Here is a 22101-nt window from a genome sequence, read left to right as displayed (position 1 = left end):
GTAGGACTTTCATCCATCCACTTCGTATAATTTTTGTTTCCCTCCAAGTAAAATTCAAGACTGGTTTAGTCATCCGAATCATGGACACTCGGTGACAATTGACCTACCCTCAAATTTGTCCCACGATAGTAATTGGATGGGACTTGTTCTGTATGCTTCTTTCTCCATCCATGGGGATCCAAACATTATCTTTAGCAATCTGGCATCAGGAAAATCTCACTTCCTATATTGTCAATGCCAAACGAGTATGGCTAATGTCGACAATCAGAAAATTGCTTTCTCCACCAATAAAGAAGAAATCACGTGGTTACTTAATCTAGGTGAATTCATTTGGATATGCTACGTACCAGGAGAGCCATTTAAGAATATGTTGCCACACTGCAGCCACATTGAGGCCTCATTTGTGAGTGATTGGTCAGGTGTGATAGTGCAGAAATGCGCGTTACAACTTTTGTACCAGCAGGATCAAGTGCAGTTTGAGCAAGAACTAAGACACTGCAGCAACTTGATTTCAGAGAATCGAAAGCTTGTTTGTAAACAACAAGAGGATCAAAAAAAAAAAAATGAACAATACCATGTTGATGAAGGACTTCAAAGAAAAATATTTTCTAACATTGACTTTGAAGGTAAAATATTTCCAAGGCTAATTGATCAACCGAAGACTGATGAAACTGAAATTCAACTTGGCCAAAGTGACCTGCTGGTAAGTCATCTCCCTCCCTCTCTCTCACTCTCATTCATTAGACAAAATACATTTCACCTGATTGTTTAGGATATATGAAATTGATGCTGACATATGCTTCTGATTTATTTATTAAATAACCAGCACATTAAGATGGTTCACCCCCAAAAATATTGAAAGGACTAGTTTTTTTTAGCCCTATTAGGTTAAATGAATAAATTCATCATCTCCTAATAGCTTAAGTTTTTGGGAGAATCAGTAATTTAACTTGGTATCAGAGAAAGAGGTTTTGGGTTCAATCTCTTGTGTCCACCATACCTCCCATTTATTGGTAATTTGAAGGGGGATTGTTAGATTAAATGAATAAAGATTAAATGAAAAAATTCACTATCTCCTAATATTTTAAGCTATGTTGCACGGACACGGACACGGACACGACACGGACACGGACACGGGGATACGGCAATTTTTGAAAAATAAGGACACGACACGGCGGGGACACGGCGGTTAAATAATTAATTAAATTTTATATTTAGGCATATTTTTTAATATTTTTAAACATAAAATACATTTATATCTAGAATTTAAATTATGTAAAAATTACAAATAAATAAATTAACACTCAAATTAATACAATAATATACATAAAATGTTTATAATACAAACTAAAAATTTAAATAGGCTACGGTGAAATACTAATAATAATAGTCAAAATAATAATATAAAATTTGAAGTTGAAAGTTTGAAAGTGGCTTTCACGTGGGTTGGCAGGTGACACACAAAACAAAGAGGTAATATATAAAAAAGTATTATAAAAGTTTAAATGAACAGAAGAAGAGAGAAGGCAGCTGGTTCTGCGAAGAAAAGAAAACGAAAAAGAAGCAGAAGAAGAAGAAGAAGGAGAGAGGAGGAGCTCGCCGATCGGAAGGGACAGGGTACGCCGGCACCGCGTCGACGTCTATGGATTTCTCCGATCGGCCCGATCTAGCTCCGGCGAGGGACAGAGGGCAGCGGCAGCGGGCAGAGGTCAGAGAGAGGGCAGAATCTGTGAGTTTTTTTTTTTTTTTTCACTGCCGCGCGTCGGACGCGTCGGATCCGCGTTGGAGCCGCGTCGGAGCCGCGTCGGAGCCGTGTCGGAGCCGTGTCGGAGAAGCGAAAAAAAAAAAAAAAAAAGGGACACCGCCGGACACCGGAATCTGGCGCGTCGTGGCCGTTCCGGTGTCCGATACGTGTCGGACACCGACACGACGCCAAAAATGGCGTGTCCGTGCAACCTAGATTTTAAGCTTTTGGGAGAATCGATGATTTTACGAGTCCAAATTAATTTTGTAGCGGTTTATAGATTAATTACAAATTAATTCCGATATGTGATCACAATTGCTTGATTATAAACCACCAAATAACAAGCACCAACATCCATAATATGACGTTTTGCTCAATTTTTGAGGTGAAGACACCTATAATAATGTTACCAACTATCTATATTATACCTTGAAAGATCACGAGCTTATCCCCTTCAAGGACAATAAAGAAGTTATGATGGGAGAGCCCATTTCTAAGATACTCTTGGATGCAATTAAGAAATCGAGGATGGGGAGGACGGCGATCATCATTTTCTTCAAAGTTTTTCACGTAGTGCTCGGGAGAATTTGTGTTTGATGCATGGAGGGAGGGATAAGAGTGTTGCCCATTTTCTACCCAAAAATAAATAAATGTGTTGTGCTATGTGGATTCTAGTTTTGTTTTGATCCGATTAATACCTAACTCGACTTGGAAATATTACAGTTTTAAATGGGAGATAATGTGAGGCTTAGTTTATAGAGTGGAGGCTTGGCCCATTTTTAGCTATGCTATTGTTTAGGATATAAATAATGTTGCTTGAGAATTAGGGTTTGATGAATTGAAATTTGTAATGTCACTGTTGTATTTTTCTTTGACATAGTGAAAATCTTTGTAGTTCCATAGACATAAGCACATTGCTTAACCACGTAAATCTGTGTGTGCAATTATTTCTTTACGCAATTTTTTTAATCTCTGTTTTCACGTCTTATTGGTTCTAGGCATTAGTTTAAATTCCTAACACGTAAAACGTTTCCAGGAGAACCAAGAGAAGGTGGACAAGTGGACAGTTGCTTCAAAAGAACTGACCAAAATCTCTGGAGAGCATTTAGAGAAAGGGTAAAACTTCTGATTTTCTTTTAATGAGAATCCTTTTTTACTTGTTCTGACCGCAATACTTAATTAATTTTTGGTTTAAGTTTTGATTGTATTAAAAATTAAAATATATACTGCTTATACACGTCATTGTCATTCTATGTTAAATTATTTAACCCATAATGTATACGTGAAATTGTGCAGTTGATGAGAGAGAGGAATATGTTTGGGACAGGAGTGGAGCCACCACATGGGGTGCCCCCCTCTCAATTGTTTTTTTTTTTTTTTTTGGTTGAGAAAATACTTTTTTTTTCTTAAGAAAATTATTAAAATTATGATATAATTAGCTTTGGTATCCTTAAAATTTTACGTGCTTCTTTCAAAAGAAAAAAATGTGTTAATTGTTTTTGAAAAAAATTTTAATATTCAAGAGGTTCCATATTTTAAGAATGCAAATGTGATATCATAAATAAGAATAAGAATAAAAATATAAGTCCTATTAAAAAATATAATATAAAGTTTGGCTACAAACTTGGTTGTAACTTACAATTCCTATTAAAAAAATTAACATGACTATATATTTTGAAAATTTAATGAATTAAGTACTCCCTTCGTCCTAATTTTTTTGTCCTGTTTGAAAAGAGAACATTATTCATTGTCTTGTCTACCTTTTAAAAATGTATAAGTTTCTAAAACTACCCTTAAAAAAATATATTAAAAAATTGAATTAGTAAATTAATAGGGGTATAATAAGAACATTAGTAAATTAATGACTTTTATTTTTAGAAATAGGACAATATTTTGGAACATCTCAAAATAAAATAGAGAACAAAAAAAATGAGTCGGAGGGAGCATTATTTATGTCTACTAACTATATAAAAAGAGTGAGTGCTCTTTCTACAGTAATTTTGGTTTAGTTAAGTTTTTGTACGGTGCATTTGGTTGGGGATGATAACTAAATGAAGAGAGAGAAACTGAGAGCGAAAGGAGTGAGAGAGAGAGTTCCAGAACCTACTCCCTCAAATCAAATTTCTATCCAAAAAAGAAAACCTTGGGAGATAGAGAGAGGAGAAATCATACAACCTGAGACAAAGCAGTGATTTTCATGGCAAAATAATGCTCAGGTTGGTATTTCTTAGTCTTAGATCCACACCTCTCCTCAAAACCTATTTTCCTTTTCATGGGTTTGATTTTTAGGGGGCAAAATATGGATTCTTTAATATTTTCTAGGTCAAGTATCTGTTTGGGAAAAAAAAATTCTTGGGTTTTTTCAATTCAATTAGTAATAGAAAAATTATGCCATGTAATTGATATTTGACATGTACATGTTATTACCTTTTAACTTTTGCTATTCAGCTAGCGATTATGGACTATGATTATGATTTGTTGAGCTTCTTTGAGAGTTTGAGTTGTGAAACTGAAGCTCTCTCTTTCTATCCAGATCTCCTTCTCTGCTTCACAGGCTTGGGTCCATCAGCGAAAAAATTAGGCTTGGGTCCATCAACCTCTACAACTACTTGTCCCCAGACTCCAACTTTCCACAATCCCAGACCACCACTTTGCACAAAACCCAAGATTCAGACACCCATTACAGTTTCCAACAACATCAGCAACAAGAAGAATTAGAAGAATTGGATGAGCTATCCCAAGATAAGGAACAAGAAGAAGAAGAACAAGAGGAACGGAGCCTGGATGGGATAGACATGCACCTAGAGGGGGCTAATTTATTCACGAGCAAGTCTGTTGCAACGCCAACCTCTGGGAAGGTACCAACAAAGCTGGCGATGAAGATAAAGAAGTCTTTACATTTTAAGCTCGCCAGATCTCCTGCCAGATCTCCTTCTCTGATTCGCAGGCTTCGGTCCATCAACTTGTACAACTACTTGTTCCAAGACTCCAACTTTTCACGATCCCAGACCACCACTTTGCACAAAACCCAAGATTCGGACACCCATTACACTTTCCAACAACATCAGCAACAAGAAGAAGAATTAGAAAAATTGGATGAGCTATCCCAAGATGAGGAACAAGAAGAAGAAGAGGAACGGAGCCTGGATGAGATATACATGCAGCTAAAGGGGGCTAATGTTTACACGAGCAAGTCTGATGCAACGCCAACCTCTGGGGAGGTACCATCAAAGCTGACGAGGAAGATAAAGAAGTCGAGTGTAAAGTTAGCGTCTTTTCACTATAAAGAGGAGGAAGATATTAACAATATTCAGAGTCGCAGGCCTGCTACAGTGAGAGAAGGGAAAGTTAGTGTAACTGAGGATGAAGAATTGGATGCCAAGGTTGATGATTTCATCAATAAGTTTAAGCAGCAGGTGAAGTTGCAGAGGCTGGATTCGCTTATTAATACTAAAGTAAAAAAGTAAAGGTAAATTTGGTTACTTTCTGGTTTGTTTCTGTATTCTCGACTAAAGACTTAAGGGTATGTTTTGTTTAGTCAAGAAAGGAAAAAAATAAAAAGGGGATTGGTTAAAGACTACCGATCACACATACAACAGGTAAATCTCTTGGTAACCTTTTTTTTTCCCACTTTGATTCATTCATTCCTTCTATTTGATTGTGTTTTCTTGATAAACTTTTTCCAATTTCCTGTTCTGTTTTTTCTTAATAGAACAACATCCTGATGAGGTCAGATTTTCAAGGTTCGAGAACATGAAAGCAAATGTCCATAAGGTTCTTTTCCTCTTTCTTCTTTTGATTTTATGATTTGAGAAGATAATATTGAATTGCATGTGATTGAGTTAGTAAATAGGATTTGGGATGGGCAAAATTTTTTCATTCAAAGTTTCAGTTTTTTGTAAGAGTGCTTATGCATTTACATGTTTGTGAAAATGCCAAAAAGGGCTATTTTATATTTTTTGTTCTCTATGCATAATTTTTCCTTATCTTAGTTATGTAATAGGTCATGGTAATGTTTTTGATGTGTTTGGATTTGGTTAGCTTCTTGTCATGGCAATAGCTATGCTTTGCCATGCTTGGCCGAGCTTTGCATTTTGAGGATAATGTCTTAATTCTTCAAGAAAAGAAAGAAAGAAAAAAAAGAAGATAAATTGTTGATATTGGTCTATATGCATGTTTGTCATGTTTGTGAAGCTTAGGCCGTGTCATTGAGTTCATGACAGCTTGTCCACAATGTGTTGATAAGTTGTTTGTCCAACAATTCTTTAAGTACTTTAGCCTTCTTGCTTAAGCTCCCTTTGTTAGATCATGTCTTCATCCATGATGAACAACATCTTGGCCACTAAAAATCATAAAATTTTTGAACATATTGAATTGCCAAGTCTTATCAATTTTTTTTTTTCATAAATGATAGATACGTAAATTTTATCAATTTGAAAATAGAATTATTACACTTTAGAACACACTGCATTTATAATAAAGAACAAACTAACTCTATGCCGCTTTACCAGACCAGAAACATAATGCTTAGCAATTATCAACCAAAAGAAACTTTCAGAGTTTCTATGACAAACCTGACAGAACAAAAGGACCCAAGCATTAATAGTAAAAAAAGAAATGCAATAAATGTAGTGGAAAAGAGCAACAAACCCTTATTTTCCTTAAGCTTGCAAGATTTCGCACGGTCAGAACATCTAGATTTGTCCATGAGCGAAATTGAGAGTTACTTATGCACAATGGTTAGAACAAGATACAACTAATTTACACTTCGGCAAATAATATAATGCATAATAATATCGCTTGTAGAGTTGTCGTGCCTCCCAGTTGTTATGAAGAATCATTAGTTGAAGTTTGTTTTCTTGCTTATCTTCTAGAAAGACTTGTTATATGAATTGGCATTTGGTGGAGTGTTAAATGACAAAGGTGAGTGTTTTCTCACTATCTCATGTAATCAATATTCATGGTCACTACTAATACAGAATGTTCCCTTTTTATATTTTCTTTATCACCTTATTGATATTTTGATGTAATTTTAAGGAAAATTCAAAGTTGGTATTAGTTCTGAGAATATGGATTGATGCGTACAACAGATACTCTAAGCCATTGGTAGACATCATAAAAGCAACCGTAGTGATTTCAAAATTTTATTTTTTGTATTTGTTAGCTTATTAAAATGTCCATACTCCTTATCCTCTCTTCTCAAAGGAATTGAGAAAAAGGTGAGAAAAAAGGATTAGGGATATGAATTTTAAGTTCTTGGATATCTAATCTTTCTCAAATATAAAGAAATTATTCTAATTTGGTCTTTTGCATATATGAAAGCTATTTTGGACTTTGGTTGCTTCAATGATGGTATATATAAAACCTCTCAGTTTTGATTTTCAAAATTGCAAATATGCGCAACTTTAAACTTTTTCCTCTAAATCTTCATGCAGGCTGCACTCCAAGTTATGGATTCTACTTCTTTTGCTTGATTGGATTTAATTTTATATGTTTTTTCAATTTAAGTGTATCATATTTTTGCAAGTGTTATTTCAGGTTCACCATGTGATTGTGTCAATTAATTTAGCTTCATTGTGTTATTTCAACATATCTAAACTGGGTGTTTGCTTTTTGTTTCAATTTTTATTTTTATTTAGAATTTTATTTGATAGTCATGCTTGGAAAGTTGAAATGGTAATATAGGGTCTTTTATTTGTTACCTAACATTGATTTTTTTTCTTGCTTAAAAGGGTGTTCACTAAAACTAAGTAAGCTAAAATGTAAGATGATATAGAAGGTAGTATGAATAACAAAAATTTCGTTATGGATGGTTGCAGGTATTTGATGAAGAGCTTCTATTATAGCATATGACAACATTAATTGCAAAAAATTAAATATTGTTACAATGTTGTAGCAAAACTCGGTTGGTTATTATTGAAGGATGATATTTGTAACTTGTAAGCATTCTTAGAAATTTTTATTGAATGGATATTGCTTTTAACAAATATGTTCTAAAAGACTATCGTAGTATAATAAATATTCATATTTGATTATTTAATCTAAATTTGTGTAATTAAAAGTCTTGTATGAATGAGATTAGCATTAAATGACATACATTTTTTCCTTACATAGTTTCATATTTCTTTAAATAAAAACTCTATATTATTTTTTTACTCAAGTCAAGGGGCCACTCAACTTAATTCTTAATACACATGTCAAATTTCGTATTAATTAGATGCTATTTACTATTCGATTTATAAACATATTTTTGTGTATAATTTTAAACTACAAAAACATGAAATTTAAACATTTGATTAATGACATAGCTACTGATTTTTGATCTTTTGGAAATTTTGCAAAAATAGAGAATATAAAAAAGAAAATGTAATCCAATGGTAAATTTGTTAAAATTTAAATTCAATAAAGTAATATAGAGTAGGGTGCCAAAGGCCTTGTAATTGAATTGGCATCTTCTCATGCACAAAGTGTGTGGGAGTTGAGGGAGAAAATGGTTTGAGGTGCGGGATTAGCAGTATATTGTAATTATTTCTAATATATATATATATTTATATATTTGTGTGTGTGTGCGCACGCATATATATATATATATATATAGAGGGGGGTTATAGCCTTAGCTATGTGATAGACCAGGCCTGAACAAAAAAGGTTAACTATAGACCCAATTCATATTGTGGGGTACAATATGATAATAGGTGTTAAAAAATGCCCTTGTAAGAGCACTTGCAGCAATGCAGCTAAATAGCTACGTAGTTATTTTGGCTCCACCAAAACACCAAAAACAGCTATACAGCAGTGGAGCTAAACCTATTTTTTTTAGTTTTATTGCTACAGTGCACACCTATCTATGAATGTGCTCTTAAAATTTTATTCCTTCAGCCGACTTAAAATATTATTTTTTCCTTTTTTTTTTTTTTCTTTTCTTCTTAGAACTCTCACAATCTCTCAACTCTCTCTCTTAACTTTCTGACCTCTCAGCCGCCGCCCCCCTGACCCATGCTGCCGACCTACGCTGTTTACACACGCTGCCATAGACCCAGCTTCGACCACGACAACCCCCACCACCACCACCACATCAGTCACAAATCTAACCATACACACACTCATCAAACCCACCACCATCAATATCAATTACCACCTCTACCACCACGGGAACCCCTACCACTACCATATTAGTCACAAACCCAACCACACCCACACTCATCAAACCCACCACTACTAGGAAAAAATAAATAAAGCAAACATTAGCAAAACCCATGGCCAACATCCATCACTGAGAGAGTCACAACCCATGAATCATAGCCAGACTAAGCGGACTTGAGAGACCTACGAGCTAGAGGAGAGAGCTAGACTTGAGAGACCAACGACAGATCCACCCATGGAGAGAAGACGGAAGTTTGGCCTATGATGGTGGTGGGTTGCAATGGCTTGTGATGGTGGTGGGTTGCAGTGGCCTGTGATAGTGGTTCGGCCATGGTGGCTTGGTAATGGTGTTCCACCATGGGTTTTGGGTTTGAAGGGGAGAGAGCAGAACAAAAGATAGAAGGAAGAGAGAGAGACTAAAATAAAATAATGAGAGAGAGAAGAAAAATCAACCAATAATTTGTATATGTATAATTTGGTTTAAAAAAAAAAATAATGTTATTATACTAGACGATAATAGGCTATCATGACGATTGAATTTTTTTTTTTAATCAAAAGATAAATTTGTATATATATAATTTGGGGTTAAAATAAAATATTATTTTTACACTAAATGATTATTTGCTATCATGATGATTGAGAAATTGTTTTAGTTAATAAAAAAAATGTATAAGTATAATTTGGGGTTAAAAAAATCACTTGTTAACATTAGATGATTATTTGCTATCATGTGGTGGCGGCAGAGGCAGCGGTGGAAGAGACGGTGGCAGTGGAAGAGTCGGTGATGGCGGCGGTGGCATTGGCGGTGAAAGAGTTGGTGGCGGCGTTCGTGGCAGAGGTAGTGATTGCGGTGGCAGTGGAAGAGTTGGTGGTGGCGGCGGCGGCGGCGATAGTGGCTGCAGTAGCGGTTGCGGGTGGTTGTAATTGTTATTTATTGTAGTGGATATATTATTTTATTGTAGTAGATATATTATTTTATTGTGTTGAAAGCTAAAATAGATCCACTGTTGTAGGATGTGAGTAGGTAAAATAGATAAAATAATTTTTTGTAGTGCCAAATAGCTAAATTTTCAGCTGCACTGATGTGGATGCTCTAAGAAGGAAAAGAGAGGTCATGAAAATTTGACCACTTTCCGCATATAAACAATATCAAAATTCCTGAAGGGGATATTCTCCAAAAAAAAAAATACTGAAGGGGAAAATCATCAAAATTCAACAATGCCATGCTTCTGAGTTTTGTTGTGAGAATAATGCATTGCTAATTGTAGAGTTGCCAAGAAAAAAGCATCCAAGTAGATGAATGTATGTATGGTCAAGAACACTTGCTAAAACTGTGATATGTGTAAACAGAATTTTAGTATTCAAAAAGTGAAATGATGTAAGAGCATTTAATTAGTAATACCTTCATAATCACCCAAAAAGACGAGAAACAACATCAGCTAATCATCACCTGTTGTCCTAAAGACAGATTTTTATGGTAGCAATTCCATGTTCAGCATGTACACGGTATGGTCATTTCTGTTTTGTTTTATACTCCTCTTGAGTCCTAATAATCTCTTTGTTTTCCATTCTTTTTTTTTTCTTTTTTTTTTTGAGAAGAAATGATAGTAGGCTTTATTACTGTAAAATACTTTGTACAATGGGGAAGAGAAAATAGGGGCATTCTTCTAACCAAACAATGACCTTTTCTTCCTCTTTTGCAGCACTAACCAGAGTTAGTGCAACACGATTACATCGTAAATAAATATTAGAAAAAGAAATAAAAACAAAACTTTCTCTAATACAAGAAAAATCTTCAAGGGTCCATGCAACCTCCAATGAGCAAATCCTGTCAGAATTTAACAATTCCACAAGTTCAGGATTCAACAATGTAAGGTTGAATTTAATCAACCATTTAATTGACTTTATTCCGTGACCAATTTGCTTGTAATTTAGCATTTAGCAACCCTGTATTTAGGTGGAAAAATTGTAAGGGTAGTGTGTGAGAAATTGTGAAGAAAAGCTCAAGAGTCTGCAAGAAAAACAGAGGTTCGCGGCTAGGGCTCGCGGGTGGATCGCGACTGGCAAGCCGCCAAAAGCTGGCATGTGAGAGGCACACTGGGAAGCTGAAGGGTCGCGCCAGCTGTCACACTACAAGACAAAAGTTCTAGACTAGCCAGGCCGTTACGTCGCGACTTGAACTCGCGACTTGGACAAGCCGTGAGACTAAGTCGCCAACTTGCCCTGTTTGGCAAAAAACTGACGTTTTGCATTCCCTTCTCACCCTACTATATATACACCCTTATACCCATCATATTTAGAGAGCTTCTAGAGAGAATTTTGTGAGAGAAAACCTAGAGAAAAATAAGATTGCCTTATCCCCAATATTCACCTAAAGAGACTCTACAAATTCCTCTACTCTCCTCCTCTCCATTGTCATACCCTTGAGAGGTCATTTACCAAACTCTTATCTCACCACACCCACGTCTGTGAGAAGGTCCATTTGGTGCTTAGGGAAGTAGTTTGGGAAGGAACCAATATACATTGGTTGATGCTATGGTCAAGTAGCGGAATCCGGCAAGTTAAAGAAGAAATAGGTTCGGCGTAACCTCGTTAGAGCAAGAAGCTTGGAGGGCTTAGGTACTTGGGTAGATTAGGCTTGGATGGTTTTCTGCTGTTCATGTATCCCAACTATATTCTTTAGTGGATTTTATCACCGCTTGGAGGGCGGCGGAGAGGTTTTACGCCGAGGACTTTGGTTTCCTCTTCGATAACACATCGTGTGTTGTCCATGTGTTTGCATCTTTCTTTCCTTTATCTTTGCCTTATATTTACTGCTGTGGATGTGTTTATATTTGGCTTAGATTTTTTATCAATTCTATTATAAGCTTGTTATCATATTCTGCACATTAATTGTTTGATATAAAGCTTGAATTGGTATTTTGTATCTGGGGGTCTAAACGTTCAATGGTGTTTCATACCCATATTGAACTTTCAATTGGTATCAGAGCGGGTACACTTGTTGTGGTTTTAATACCTAAGTGTGATCCTTGACCCTTTGTTGAGATGGATAGATCTCAATCTCTTACTGCTCCACCATTTTTTGGTGATAATAACTATGCTTTTTGGAAAGTCCGAATAAGGGCGTTTTTGTGTTCTATGGATGAAGCTGTGTGGGATGCGGTTGAGATAGGTTGGACTAAACCAGAGGCTCCTAAGGCCAATTGGGATAAGGCAGCTCTTGCAGTAGTCAATGCAAATAGTAAAGCTTTAAATGCTATTTTCTGTGCTATGTCTCCTGATGAATTCCACAGGATATCTCACATGACAGTGGCCAAGGAAGCTTGGGAAATTTTGGAGACAACTTATGAAGGGACTAAGAAGGTGAAGGATACAAAATTTCAAATGCTTACCACCAAATTTGAAGAGCTCAAGATAGGTGAAGATGAATCGTTTGATTCATTCTATGGGAAGCTCAACGAAATTGTCATTGCTAAACTCAATCTTGGTGAGAAGATTGAAGATACCAAGGTGGTGAGAAAAATTTTGAGGTCCTTGCCTGAAAGTTTTAGAGCAAAAGTCACAGCCATAGAGGAGAGTAAAGACTTGGATGAGATCAAAATTCAAGAGCTGATTGGATCTCTCCAAACATATGAACTGGGACTGCCTTCACACAAGATGAATAAATCATTTGCTCTCAAAACCATCACTGAAAGAATGGATGATCCCTCCGAAGAAGATGGAGTGGACAAGGAAGTGGCATATCTTGTAAAGAACTTCCGAAAATTTCTGAAGATGAAGGGCAGTGGGAAACCATTTAATAGAGGGAAATTTTCATCTTCAAGAGGTGATAAGAAAGAGTTTACGAGGAAAGAAGGGAAGGAGTCTCAATCTCCTTCAGACATTGCGTGCTTCGAGTGCAACAGACATGGACACTTCAAAAAGGAATGTCCAAATTATTTGAAGTCAAAAGGAAATGTTTATGCCACTACTTTAAGTGACTCAGACTCATCAAAATCTGACTCTGAAGAAAGCTGTGACGGAGAAGGAAATTACTCAGCATTCATGACCATTGCACATGTGGGATCTTCAGATGATTTGAGTACTCTTGTGAATGAGCTGGGTGAATGTTTTGATGAGGAGTCCATTGGGATTGTTGAAGAATCAGAGGGAGAAGAAGAAGAAGACGATCCAGCCTTCAAAAGAATTACGCAATACTTCTTGAGAAATCAGGAGAGTATACAAAAGTGGCAAAGGCAGCCGTGAAGAAAATGAAGAGAGCTGAGGAAGATTTCAAAAGCCTGCTGGTTAGATATAAGGAGGCAAAGTGTGAGATTGAAGCACTGAATGGTGAGCTATCAGAAGCTTACACGAAGGTGAGGTTTCTCGAGCAAGAGGTAGTACAAGCTCATGCCAAGGTAGATAGGGTCTCCTCCAGGAAGCTAGATGAAGTTATTTCATCTCAAAGACATGCCTCAGACAAGTCCGAGTTGGGATATACTGGAGGGAGCAGCTCATCAGCCAAAGTCACCAAGGAAGTAAAATTTGTGAAAAACAAAGAGACGGCTGTTGAAAAGTCTACTCCAAAGATAGTTGAGGCTGAAAAGAAAAAGAATATGGCTAATCAACGGATGTTTTACAAATCCCAAAATCAATCTGAAGTCAAATTTGGAGCTAGAGGAAGATCTCTCCCAAGACAGCAGCAGGGTCTTAGAATAAACTATATTTGTCACTATTGCATATTGCAAGGACACACTAGACCAAACTGTCAAAAGCTAAGAGTAGACAACAATGAGAGTGTACCTCAGTCCTGAGGAAGAAGAAACGATTTGAGGTCTTGGGGTGGTGAGCAATCAAGGAGCCAAAACTGTGATTCCGGAATGACGGACGTGATGAAAATGATTGGCGCCTTCACCACTTGCTTGGAGAGCTTCAACAGGAGGTTTGAAAGTCCTAACTCTCGTACCCGATCCGTCAAGGATATCACTCCAAACGCACGTGACGTGTGGGTGACAAAGGGTACTCATGCATAAGCATTATAACATGTCCATGCATCAATTCTTCCAATGCTTTGTGGATATGATTGGTTATTTGCGTTGTGTTTTTGAGTATCTGTTTAATTTGTGGTTTGTTTGTGTTTAAAATGCTTTTACATCTTTCTTGTTTTTGATCATTCTTCTACTGCTTTCGTGTCAAAAATCCAAAAACACATAAAAAGTTGAAAATTCAAAAAGTTTGATCACTTTGTTGAGTTTCTGTCTCAAAGCATGTTTAGCCTTGTATCTTTGTACTAATGGCTCTGTGCATTTAACGAGCTTAGCTTGTCTCTCATGCACTCATATCATTATGGAAGAAATTCTGAAATCTATGTGATTGTTGTAAATAGATCTTCAACCTTGTCATGAATGATTAGTGAATGGTTTTGTTGATATTGTGACATGCATAGACTCATGCTTATATATCTTCCCACTTTTATTTTTATGTTTTTAAAGAGCTCTCTAAATGTAAAAATCCAAATGAAAAGAGATATAGAGTTGCAAAAGCCTGTCGCACATACTAGTATTTGACTAGGAAAAAGGGAAAACGACCAAAATAAAATGTTTGATGCTCAAAAAACCAAAGGCTAACTCATCAATTGAAATATCAAAAATTTCAGGCATCTATCTCTCAATGAGAGTTTCTTTGCTCAAAAATGGCAAATGATATGTTGAATATGGAGCCAAAATGAAAAGCTTCAAAGTATTGATATCAAGTTCTTGTGGGAGGTCATATATGCATGCTTCTATAATTGGGATAGGTCACATTATCTAGTGCTAGTTATGTATGCCTTGATTGAATTGATCATTGAAGCTTCACATTGGACTAAGGACTATCTCATTTTTGATATCCACACACAACACACAAGTCTATGTTCAATGAATGTCATATTCATTTGTGTGATTGTACTTGATTAAATGTGTTTTCACATGCTCAATCTTTGTTGGTCAAACACAAAAAGATTTTTGAGTGTTTTGTTTTGTTTTTGGAAAGTACTTTGCTTTTACAAAAATGTGAAATTTTTTCAAAAAACAGTGTTGCCCTGTTTTGGCGACTAAGTCGCGGGTTAGCTCAGTCGCAAGCCCCAGTCGCGAGCTCAATCAGAGATATTTTGCGGCTTACTGGCGAGTCAGTATTCTAGTCGCGAAAAAGACTTAGAAAATTTTTAGAGTTTGAGTTTAGCTCTATTCGCGACTCATTTTGGCGGTTTGTTCGCGGGTGGAAAGTCCAATCGCGAGGGTTACTCAGAGATTTTCGCAGCTCAGCTCGCGACTCCTTCGCGGCTAAACCTTCCAGTCGCGAAAAACACTTAGAAGATTTTTCTAGAATCTTACCTTCACAGTGTTTCGCGGCTTGCCTTGGCGACTTATTGGCGACTTGGTTAAGTCGCGAAAAACGCGTGTTTTGCGTTTTTGAAGACAGTTTTTAAAATTGCTTTTCAGTTTTCCCTCGATTTTTAGTAATTGTTCATTATCTTCTTCACTTTCTCTCTCAAACAGTTCGTTTCTCACTGAAAAATCTTTTATCTCTGCATCATTTCTGCATAAAACTCCAAGAATAAGGTATGGGTTTTCTTTCCCTCATTTCATTCTTACTATGTTAACCATTACTTTCTTGTGTTGAACATTGCACATGTACTATGCGATATATTGTGTTCAAATATGGGTTTGCCTAAAATGGTGATTTTGTTTGTTTGAGGTTATTTTCTTTTGTTGCTGAGTTTATTTTATATCTTGTTTGTACTTCAGCATGTTTGTCTCTAGTCTGAGCATTGTTCGTTTGATAGAGTTTCTCTTTCTCTTTAAACATATGGGTTTGAGATTTATGTGGTACTCTCTATATGTGGCCGTGGGTCATTTGTCTATGGTTCTATGGTCTTTATAGTTTTTGTGCTTATGTGTGGAGTGTGTTTCATTTTAGACATCTGGTATCTTGTTGTTGATCTGATTCTTGTGTTTGTGATTAAAGTGAAATTTTCTCACATTCTTAACTGAATCTAATCAAGTTGTTGTTGATTCTTTGTGGTATTGCATTTGGTACTCTTCTGTGTGTTTGCTATCTTACAAATGTCTCGACAATTCTCGAAAGGAAAAGAGGTGATGTCAGAAGAAGAAATAGTGCTTGTTGCAAAAAGAACACGGTCTTCCTCACAGCCATCTACTGAACTCAATATTGAGTTATTCAGAACTCCTCAGCACCAAGATGCCTACTTTAACATTTTTGACCGGGGAACTCCTATAGTGGAACGGGAGGTCAGATTTGACACTTTGTACACAACTTTGGTCCCTCGGATCTTCGAGACAAAAGATTGGGCAGGTTTATTCGGAAATTTTGTTGATTCGATGATTGAACTAGTGAAGGAATGTCTCGCCAACACAGTTGATCTTGAAAGTGAACTACATTGTCTGGTAAGAGGAACGGAGTTCATCATTAATCCAGACACCATAGCTGAACTCCTCAAAATCACATGACCTGCGGATGCCGACCTTACTCCGTATGATGATCGTACTCCAGCGATTCAGGACATTCTCCAAATTCTTGGTCCTGACCATGACATTTCCAGCACAGGCATATTAATTAATACTACCAAGTTTTCACCTGAGTTGACAACATTGAAACTGATTATGTTTTCAAACCTTTATTTGTTGACCAACACGGTGTATATAAATCTTAGAAGGGCTCAATTTCTATGTGATCTCATCACTGGCACCACCATTGACATCTGTGCCCATATTTGCAACCAGAACAGTAGCACGAGGGTGCCTTCCATTCTGTAGTCTTATTATGAACTTCGTTCTACGTGAAGGTGTTACTCCTCCCTCAATTGAGAACATGATTGCTCGTCCTCGACCAATCTCTATGTTCACTCTACAGGCCTGCAAGAGTCATTCATCCAAAGTTCCAAAGAGTGCACATCTAGTTTCTCCTACTTCCTCTACTTCTGAGCAACCAGGCACTACACAACCTCAGTCTGCCCCTCAGCCTGACAAGTTGCAAATGCCCTTTGATAATCTTCACAAACGTCTTACGGAAATGGAAAAGACCCTCAGAGATGGCTAGAAAGAGCAGTCGGAGAGATTGGTTGTCATGCAGGACCAAATTGATGTGTTAGCAGCTCAAGTTGATGGCATTTTCACAAAGCTAAAACAGTGACCCTTTGGCCATTCCGGTCAAAAAGGGGAAGAATCTTTGGGGGCAGCTCTTGAGGGGGAGATTTCTTCATCATTTTTTTTTTAAGTTGTTTTTCTGTATATAAAACCTTGATAACTCAAAATACTGTGGTGGTAGTTGTTTATTTCAGCACTTATATAGTATGATGTTATTCAGCTTTAAGCACTGTTTGATTGTATGTTTGTACCCATTGTTGCTTTTGTAAGTTTTGAGGGTTGTTTCTTGTTCTTATGCACTATTTGTAGGCTTTTATGGTTTGTGCCATGTATTTGCAAAATTTTGCATATGCAGCCTTTGTGCTTTGTGTTTTGGTACTTGTTAATGCCTTGCATTATCTTAAGTACAACATTCTTGTGCCCGTGTAGGATTGTTCCTAGATGCATATATGTTTGTATGCATTGGTTGAGTGTTGGACTTGCAAATGATACTCTTCAATTGAGTTCATCATTTTTGCATGTCTGGATGTTCGTTCCTTGTGTGAATGAACATAGTAATCACTTTTGCTTAAGTGACTACTGGTGTTGATCTTGCCATGAATTATTGCTTTTATGCTTATGTTCATTTTTGCTTGATCATGCTTATTTTGCTCCATATGCATATTAAGTTTTCTGCATACAATGATATTGCTATGTTATTGTGTTTCAGGAGTTACTTATTCATATGTTCAAGAGCTTTACAGAATCTAGAGTTAGGTGTGAGTGAGTTTTCCAACTGTTCCCAACTCACGTTTAAGTCTAGAGTCTGTTGTAGGGTTTTGTCANCTTCTTACTCTGCTTCTCTATCTTCAGCGGTGCGTTAGCCAAGCTTTCACAAATGGCTTGGAGCTTGGCGTCCACCGAGGAATGGAGAGGCTGGTACTCATCGAAATCGCCGCCAATGCAAGAGCCATGGTGACGAACGTTTGAGAAGTTGAGCTTGGCAAACAAGAACCATGTTGTGGCTATTGATTTTGTGGGTAAAAGTGTTGGTTTTGGAGGTGGATTTGGGTTTGGATCTAGCGGATCTGAGATGGGGTTAGTTGGTTTAGCCCAATTGAACCTAGTTGCTCGAAACCTATAAGGTTTTGAGTCAAGAACCCATTTGAAAACATGTGGGTCATCGAGGTGGAGCAACGATCTGAGCATGAAGAAGAGGGCTACATTTGGGTTGGGACTGAGGGAGAGAAAGAAAGATAGTTGTTGTAGTTGTAAGAAGGAGAAGATCTAGGTTTATGAATTCAGTTTCTGGATTTATGAATTTTATTTGCTAGAGGTTTTGATTGAAAGATGAGAAAATTCGTGTTTGAGTTGTGATTTTATATATCTGGGTTTTGTGGTTTAAGAAAATCTGAGAAGATATGATGTTAGGTTTGTGTTTGTGTTCTTGCTGGAGATCGATTTGTGTTTGTGTTTGTGTTTGTGTTTGTGTTTAGTTGACAAGAAAGGGCAAGAAAATTTGGACATGTGTTCTTATGTTTAAAATCTGGGTTTGTGTTCATTGGTGTTCTTGTTGAAGATGAACATAGATCTTGATATATTTTTGCATTTTAATTTTGTTTTTTCTCAATTTTAAATCTGTTAAAAATTAAGAAGGTTAGTTTTTTTTTTTTTTTTTTTTTTATCTAATAAATGCTATAGTAAATTTTTAATAATATTTTAATCAGACCGTTAGCCACGTTAGCTATTTTCGTCTGTTGACTGATGAAAAGGACTAAAATAACACGCATTAATTAGTTTAGGAACTAAAAGTGATAAAATATAAATGTAGGAACTAAATAAAAATGACCTTAAAATATATGAACTATAAGTGTCATTTACGCCATAAATCAAATGTCAGTAAGTAACAATTAAATGGAAAACAAAGAACTCTCATCTACAAGCAGCTAATACCAATTTGGATGTTCCTCCCAGAATTTCGGAAACCAGGTATCTTCGGAACCACAAAGGTAAGGTTTGGATAGCACTTTTTCTACTTAAAGTTAAGTTGCGTTTTCTGTTTTTTTTTTTTTTTTTTTTTTGGCCGGCTTTTTTGACTTTGGGACAAAATTTACTGTGCGTGCACTGTTCACATACTGTTTACGCACTGTTAACGCAATATTTAATATTAAAAGTGGTCCCACGGCACTATTCACACATTTAAAAATTATTTTGCTACAGTGTTTTCAGCAACAATTAGTTTTTATCAACTTTCAACAACAATAAGTGCTATCCAAACGGACCCTTTATCAAATTTTAAATTTGAAACCTGGTAGTGCTGCTGTCCCTACCTCTTTTTCAAATTCAAAACCCGCTTTGATAAAGATCCAACCTTCACATGATTCGGAAAAATCACTTATCACGAATGGAGGCTTTTTGGGTAATAACTGCTCAAAGGAAAATGTTGAATTCAGATTTTATCCGACACCTAAGGGATTGGATAAATCCTTGGAGTCACAAACTAAGGATAAGGAGAAAAAATCGTCTCTGGGCGAAATTCAAACAACCTCAGCTGAGTTGGGTACAACAGATTTATCTGGGGTTTTTTCAAATTATGATATGGAGATGGAAATATCCCCAAATCTTGCTGAGGATTATCCGAACGAAAAGATTAGATCTCTACGTTCGTGGAAGCGAATCTTGCGACATCCAAACACTTTTTCACCCTCTAAAGCTCATGAACCCCTTGAATCATATCAAACGTGCTCTCACAGATTGTCCCTTACAAGAATCACAGGTTCCCAAAAAACAAGCTATAGAGTGTGTAATGACCTCAGTTGATTGTTCTTTCACTGGAGATACCACCTGCTCTTTCTACCCCACATGAAAATTCTAAGCCTCAACTGCCCTCGGCTTGGATCCCAGAGGCAGTACAGGAGCTCCGCTGTTTGGTTAGCGAAGAAGATTCCAAATTTCTCTTTCTTTCTGAGACTAAGCTAGACAGAGATGGCTTTCAGAGATTGAAGAGGAAGTTAAATTTTCAGCATGGTGTAGAAGTTCCTGGAGTGCTCTTTTGCCCAAGCCGTTTGGCTGCAATCTTCACACTTGAGGGATTTCAGCTTGCTGGATGATATGGAAATACAGAAATAAACTGGTCTTTAACAACTATGCACCTTCCCATAAAGATCTTTGGTCTCGGGCAGACTTGTACAGAGTGGAGTTTATGGAAGTGCAAGAGAGAAATATGCAAGTAGGAGGTAAGTCAACAGCTACTTGGAAGCTTCCAAGGTCAGACTCAATTCACAAGGTAAATGTGGCTATTTCCCAATCCAAGAAGTCTGCATCATTGGTTTTTGGCATGATTATCCGAAACAAAAGGGTGAAGTGCTAGCTGCTTTATGTGACCGTGTGGACAAGAAGCTGAATCAACTTTGTACAGCAGCTTTTGTGATGAGGAAGCGTTGCTTTTCTGTCAAAGCATCAGTTTTTCTAAAGTAGAGGTGGAATGCAATTTTGCTTGAAAGTTCAATATGAGTATGAAACATCCTTGAACGTTTAGACCTCCAGATATAAAATACCAATTCAAGTTTTATATCAAACAATTAATGTGCGGAATATGATAACAAACTTATAATAGAATTGATAAAAAAATCTAAGCCAAATATAAACACATCCACAACAGTAAATATAAGTAAATTATTAAAAATTTACTATAGCATTTATTAGATAAAAAAAAAAAAAAAAAAAAAACTAACCTTCTTAATTTTTAACAGATTTAAAATTGAGAAAAAACAAAATTAAAATGCAAAAATATATCAAGATCTATGTTCATCTTCAACAAGAACACCAATGAACACAAACCCAGATTTTAAACATAAGAACACATGTCCAAATTTTCTTGCCCTTTCTTGTCAACTAAACACAAACACAAACACAAACACAAACACAAATCGATCTCCAGCAAGAACACAAACACAAACCTAACATCATATCTTCTCAGATTTTCTTAAACCACAAAACCCAGATATATAAAATCACAACTCAAACACGAATTTTCTCATCTTTCAATCAAAACCTCTAGCAAATAAAATTCATAAATCCAGAAACTGAATTCATAAACCTAGATCTTCTCCTTCTTACAACTACAACAACTATCTTTCTTTCTCTCCCTCAGTCCCAACCCAAATGTAGCCCTCTTCTTCATGCTCAGATCGTTGCTCCACCTCGATGACCCACATGTTTTCAAATGGGTTCTTGACTCAAAACCTTATAGGTTTCGAGCAACTAGGTTCAATTGGGCTAAACCAACTAACCCCATCTCAGATCCGCTAGATCCAAACCCAAATCCACCTCCAAAACCAACACTTTTACCCACAAAATCAATAGCCACAACATGGTTCTTGTTTGCCAAGCTCAACTTCTCAAACGTTCGTCACCATGGCTCTTGCATTGGCGGCGATTTCGATGAGTACCAGCCTCTCCATTCCTCGGTGGACGCCAAGCTCCAAGCCATTTGTGAAAGCTTGGCTAACGCACCGCTGAAGATAGAGAAGCAGAGTAAGAAGTTGAAGAAAGCTGAAGTTGAAGCTGAGTTGAAGAAGAAGAAGAAACAAGAGGAGGAAGTGGTGGTGGAGTCACCATGGTTTTCTTTTTCATCTTCTTCATGCTCGACCAGATCCCCTTCTCCACCTTGCGTTCTTGTTCTTGGGTTTTTATTTATTTTTTTTAATTTTTAACTCACATTTTTTCTTTTTGTTAAAATTGAGAAATAAATATTTTAAATTATAATCTAACGTGGCAGGAGTAATGAGAGCTATAGTAAATTTTTAATATTATTTTAATCAGTCCATTAGTCATATTAGCTATTTCCGTCTGTTGACTGATGAAAATGACTAAAATAACACACGTTAATTGGTTTAGGGACTAAAAGTGGTAAAATATAAATGTAGAAACCAAAATAGAAATGACCCCAAAATATAGGGACAAAAAGTGCATTTACACCTTGATTTATTTTCTCTTTTTCTTTGTACAACTATAGTCCTTATGATTTACTACAAAAAATGGATCGAGAAATTATCTGTGAGGAATCAGAGGAACTTAGAAGACACAATAGATTCTGGCTTCATGATGATG

The 22101-nt window shown here is 36.5% G+C and overlaps 1 protein-coding gene, 1 non-coding gene and 1 pseudogene across 4 annotated transcripts; all 3 read left to right on the top strand.

Annotated features, from left to right (window-relative positions):
• Nucleotides 1–10: 10 nt before the first annotated feature.
• LOC112036684 (uncharacterized) lies at nt 11–22073 on the top strand. Its single transcript, XR_010629633.1, has 3 exons — nt 11–703; nt 2781–2860; nt 22007–22073. It is a non-coding gene; the product is annotated as an uncharacterized LOC112036684 (transcript).
• On the top strand, nt 3768–7731 carry LOC111990564 (uncharacterized). Of its 3 annotated transcripts, XM_065775123.1 has the most exons (5): nt 3768–3960; nt 4278–5213; nt 5283–5343; nt 5457–5518; nt 7564–7731. In XM_065775123.1, exons 1-2 carry the CDS (start codon nt 3953–3955, stop codon nt 5209–5211), a joined length of 942 nt encoding a protein of 313 aa, XP_065631195.1. In that variant the 5' UTR covers nt 3768–3952; the 3' UTR covers nt 5212–5213; nt 5283–5343; nt 5457–5518; nt 7564–7731. The 3 variants fall into 3 exon arrangements, with proteins under 3 accessions (XP_065631195.1, XP_065631194.1, XP_023878118.1); XM_065775122.1 differs by having other exon boundaries at nt 4278–5343; XM_024022350.2 differs by lacking the exon at nt 7564–7731 and adding an exon at nt 7180–7412 and having other exon boundaries at nt 4278–5343.
• On the top strand, nt 20096–21704 carry LOC111990559 (uncharacterized; annotated as a pseudogene).
• Nucleotides 22074–22101: the final 28 nt, after the last annotated feature.

The sequence above is a fragment of the Quercus suber genome, unplaced genomic scaffold, assembly GCF_002906115.3.
Source record: "Quercus suber isolate HL8 unplaced genomic scaffold, Cork oak 2.0 scaffold_105, whole genome shotgun sequence".
In the NCBI taxonomy this organism is placed as follows: domain Eukaryota; kingdom Viridiplantae; phylum Streptophyta; class Magnoliopsida; order Fagales; family Fagaceae; genus Quercus; species Quercus suber.
Note: the sequence above shows the minus strand (reverse complement) of the source record. Positions and strands in the feature narration are given on the sequence as shown.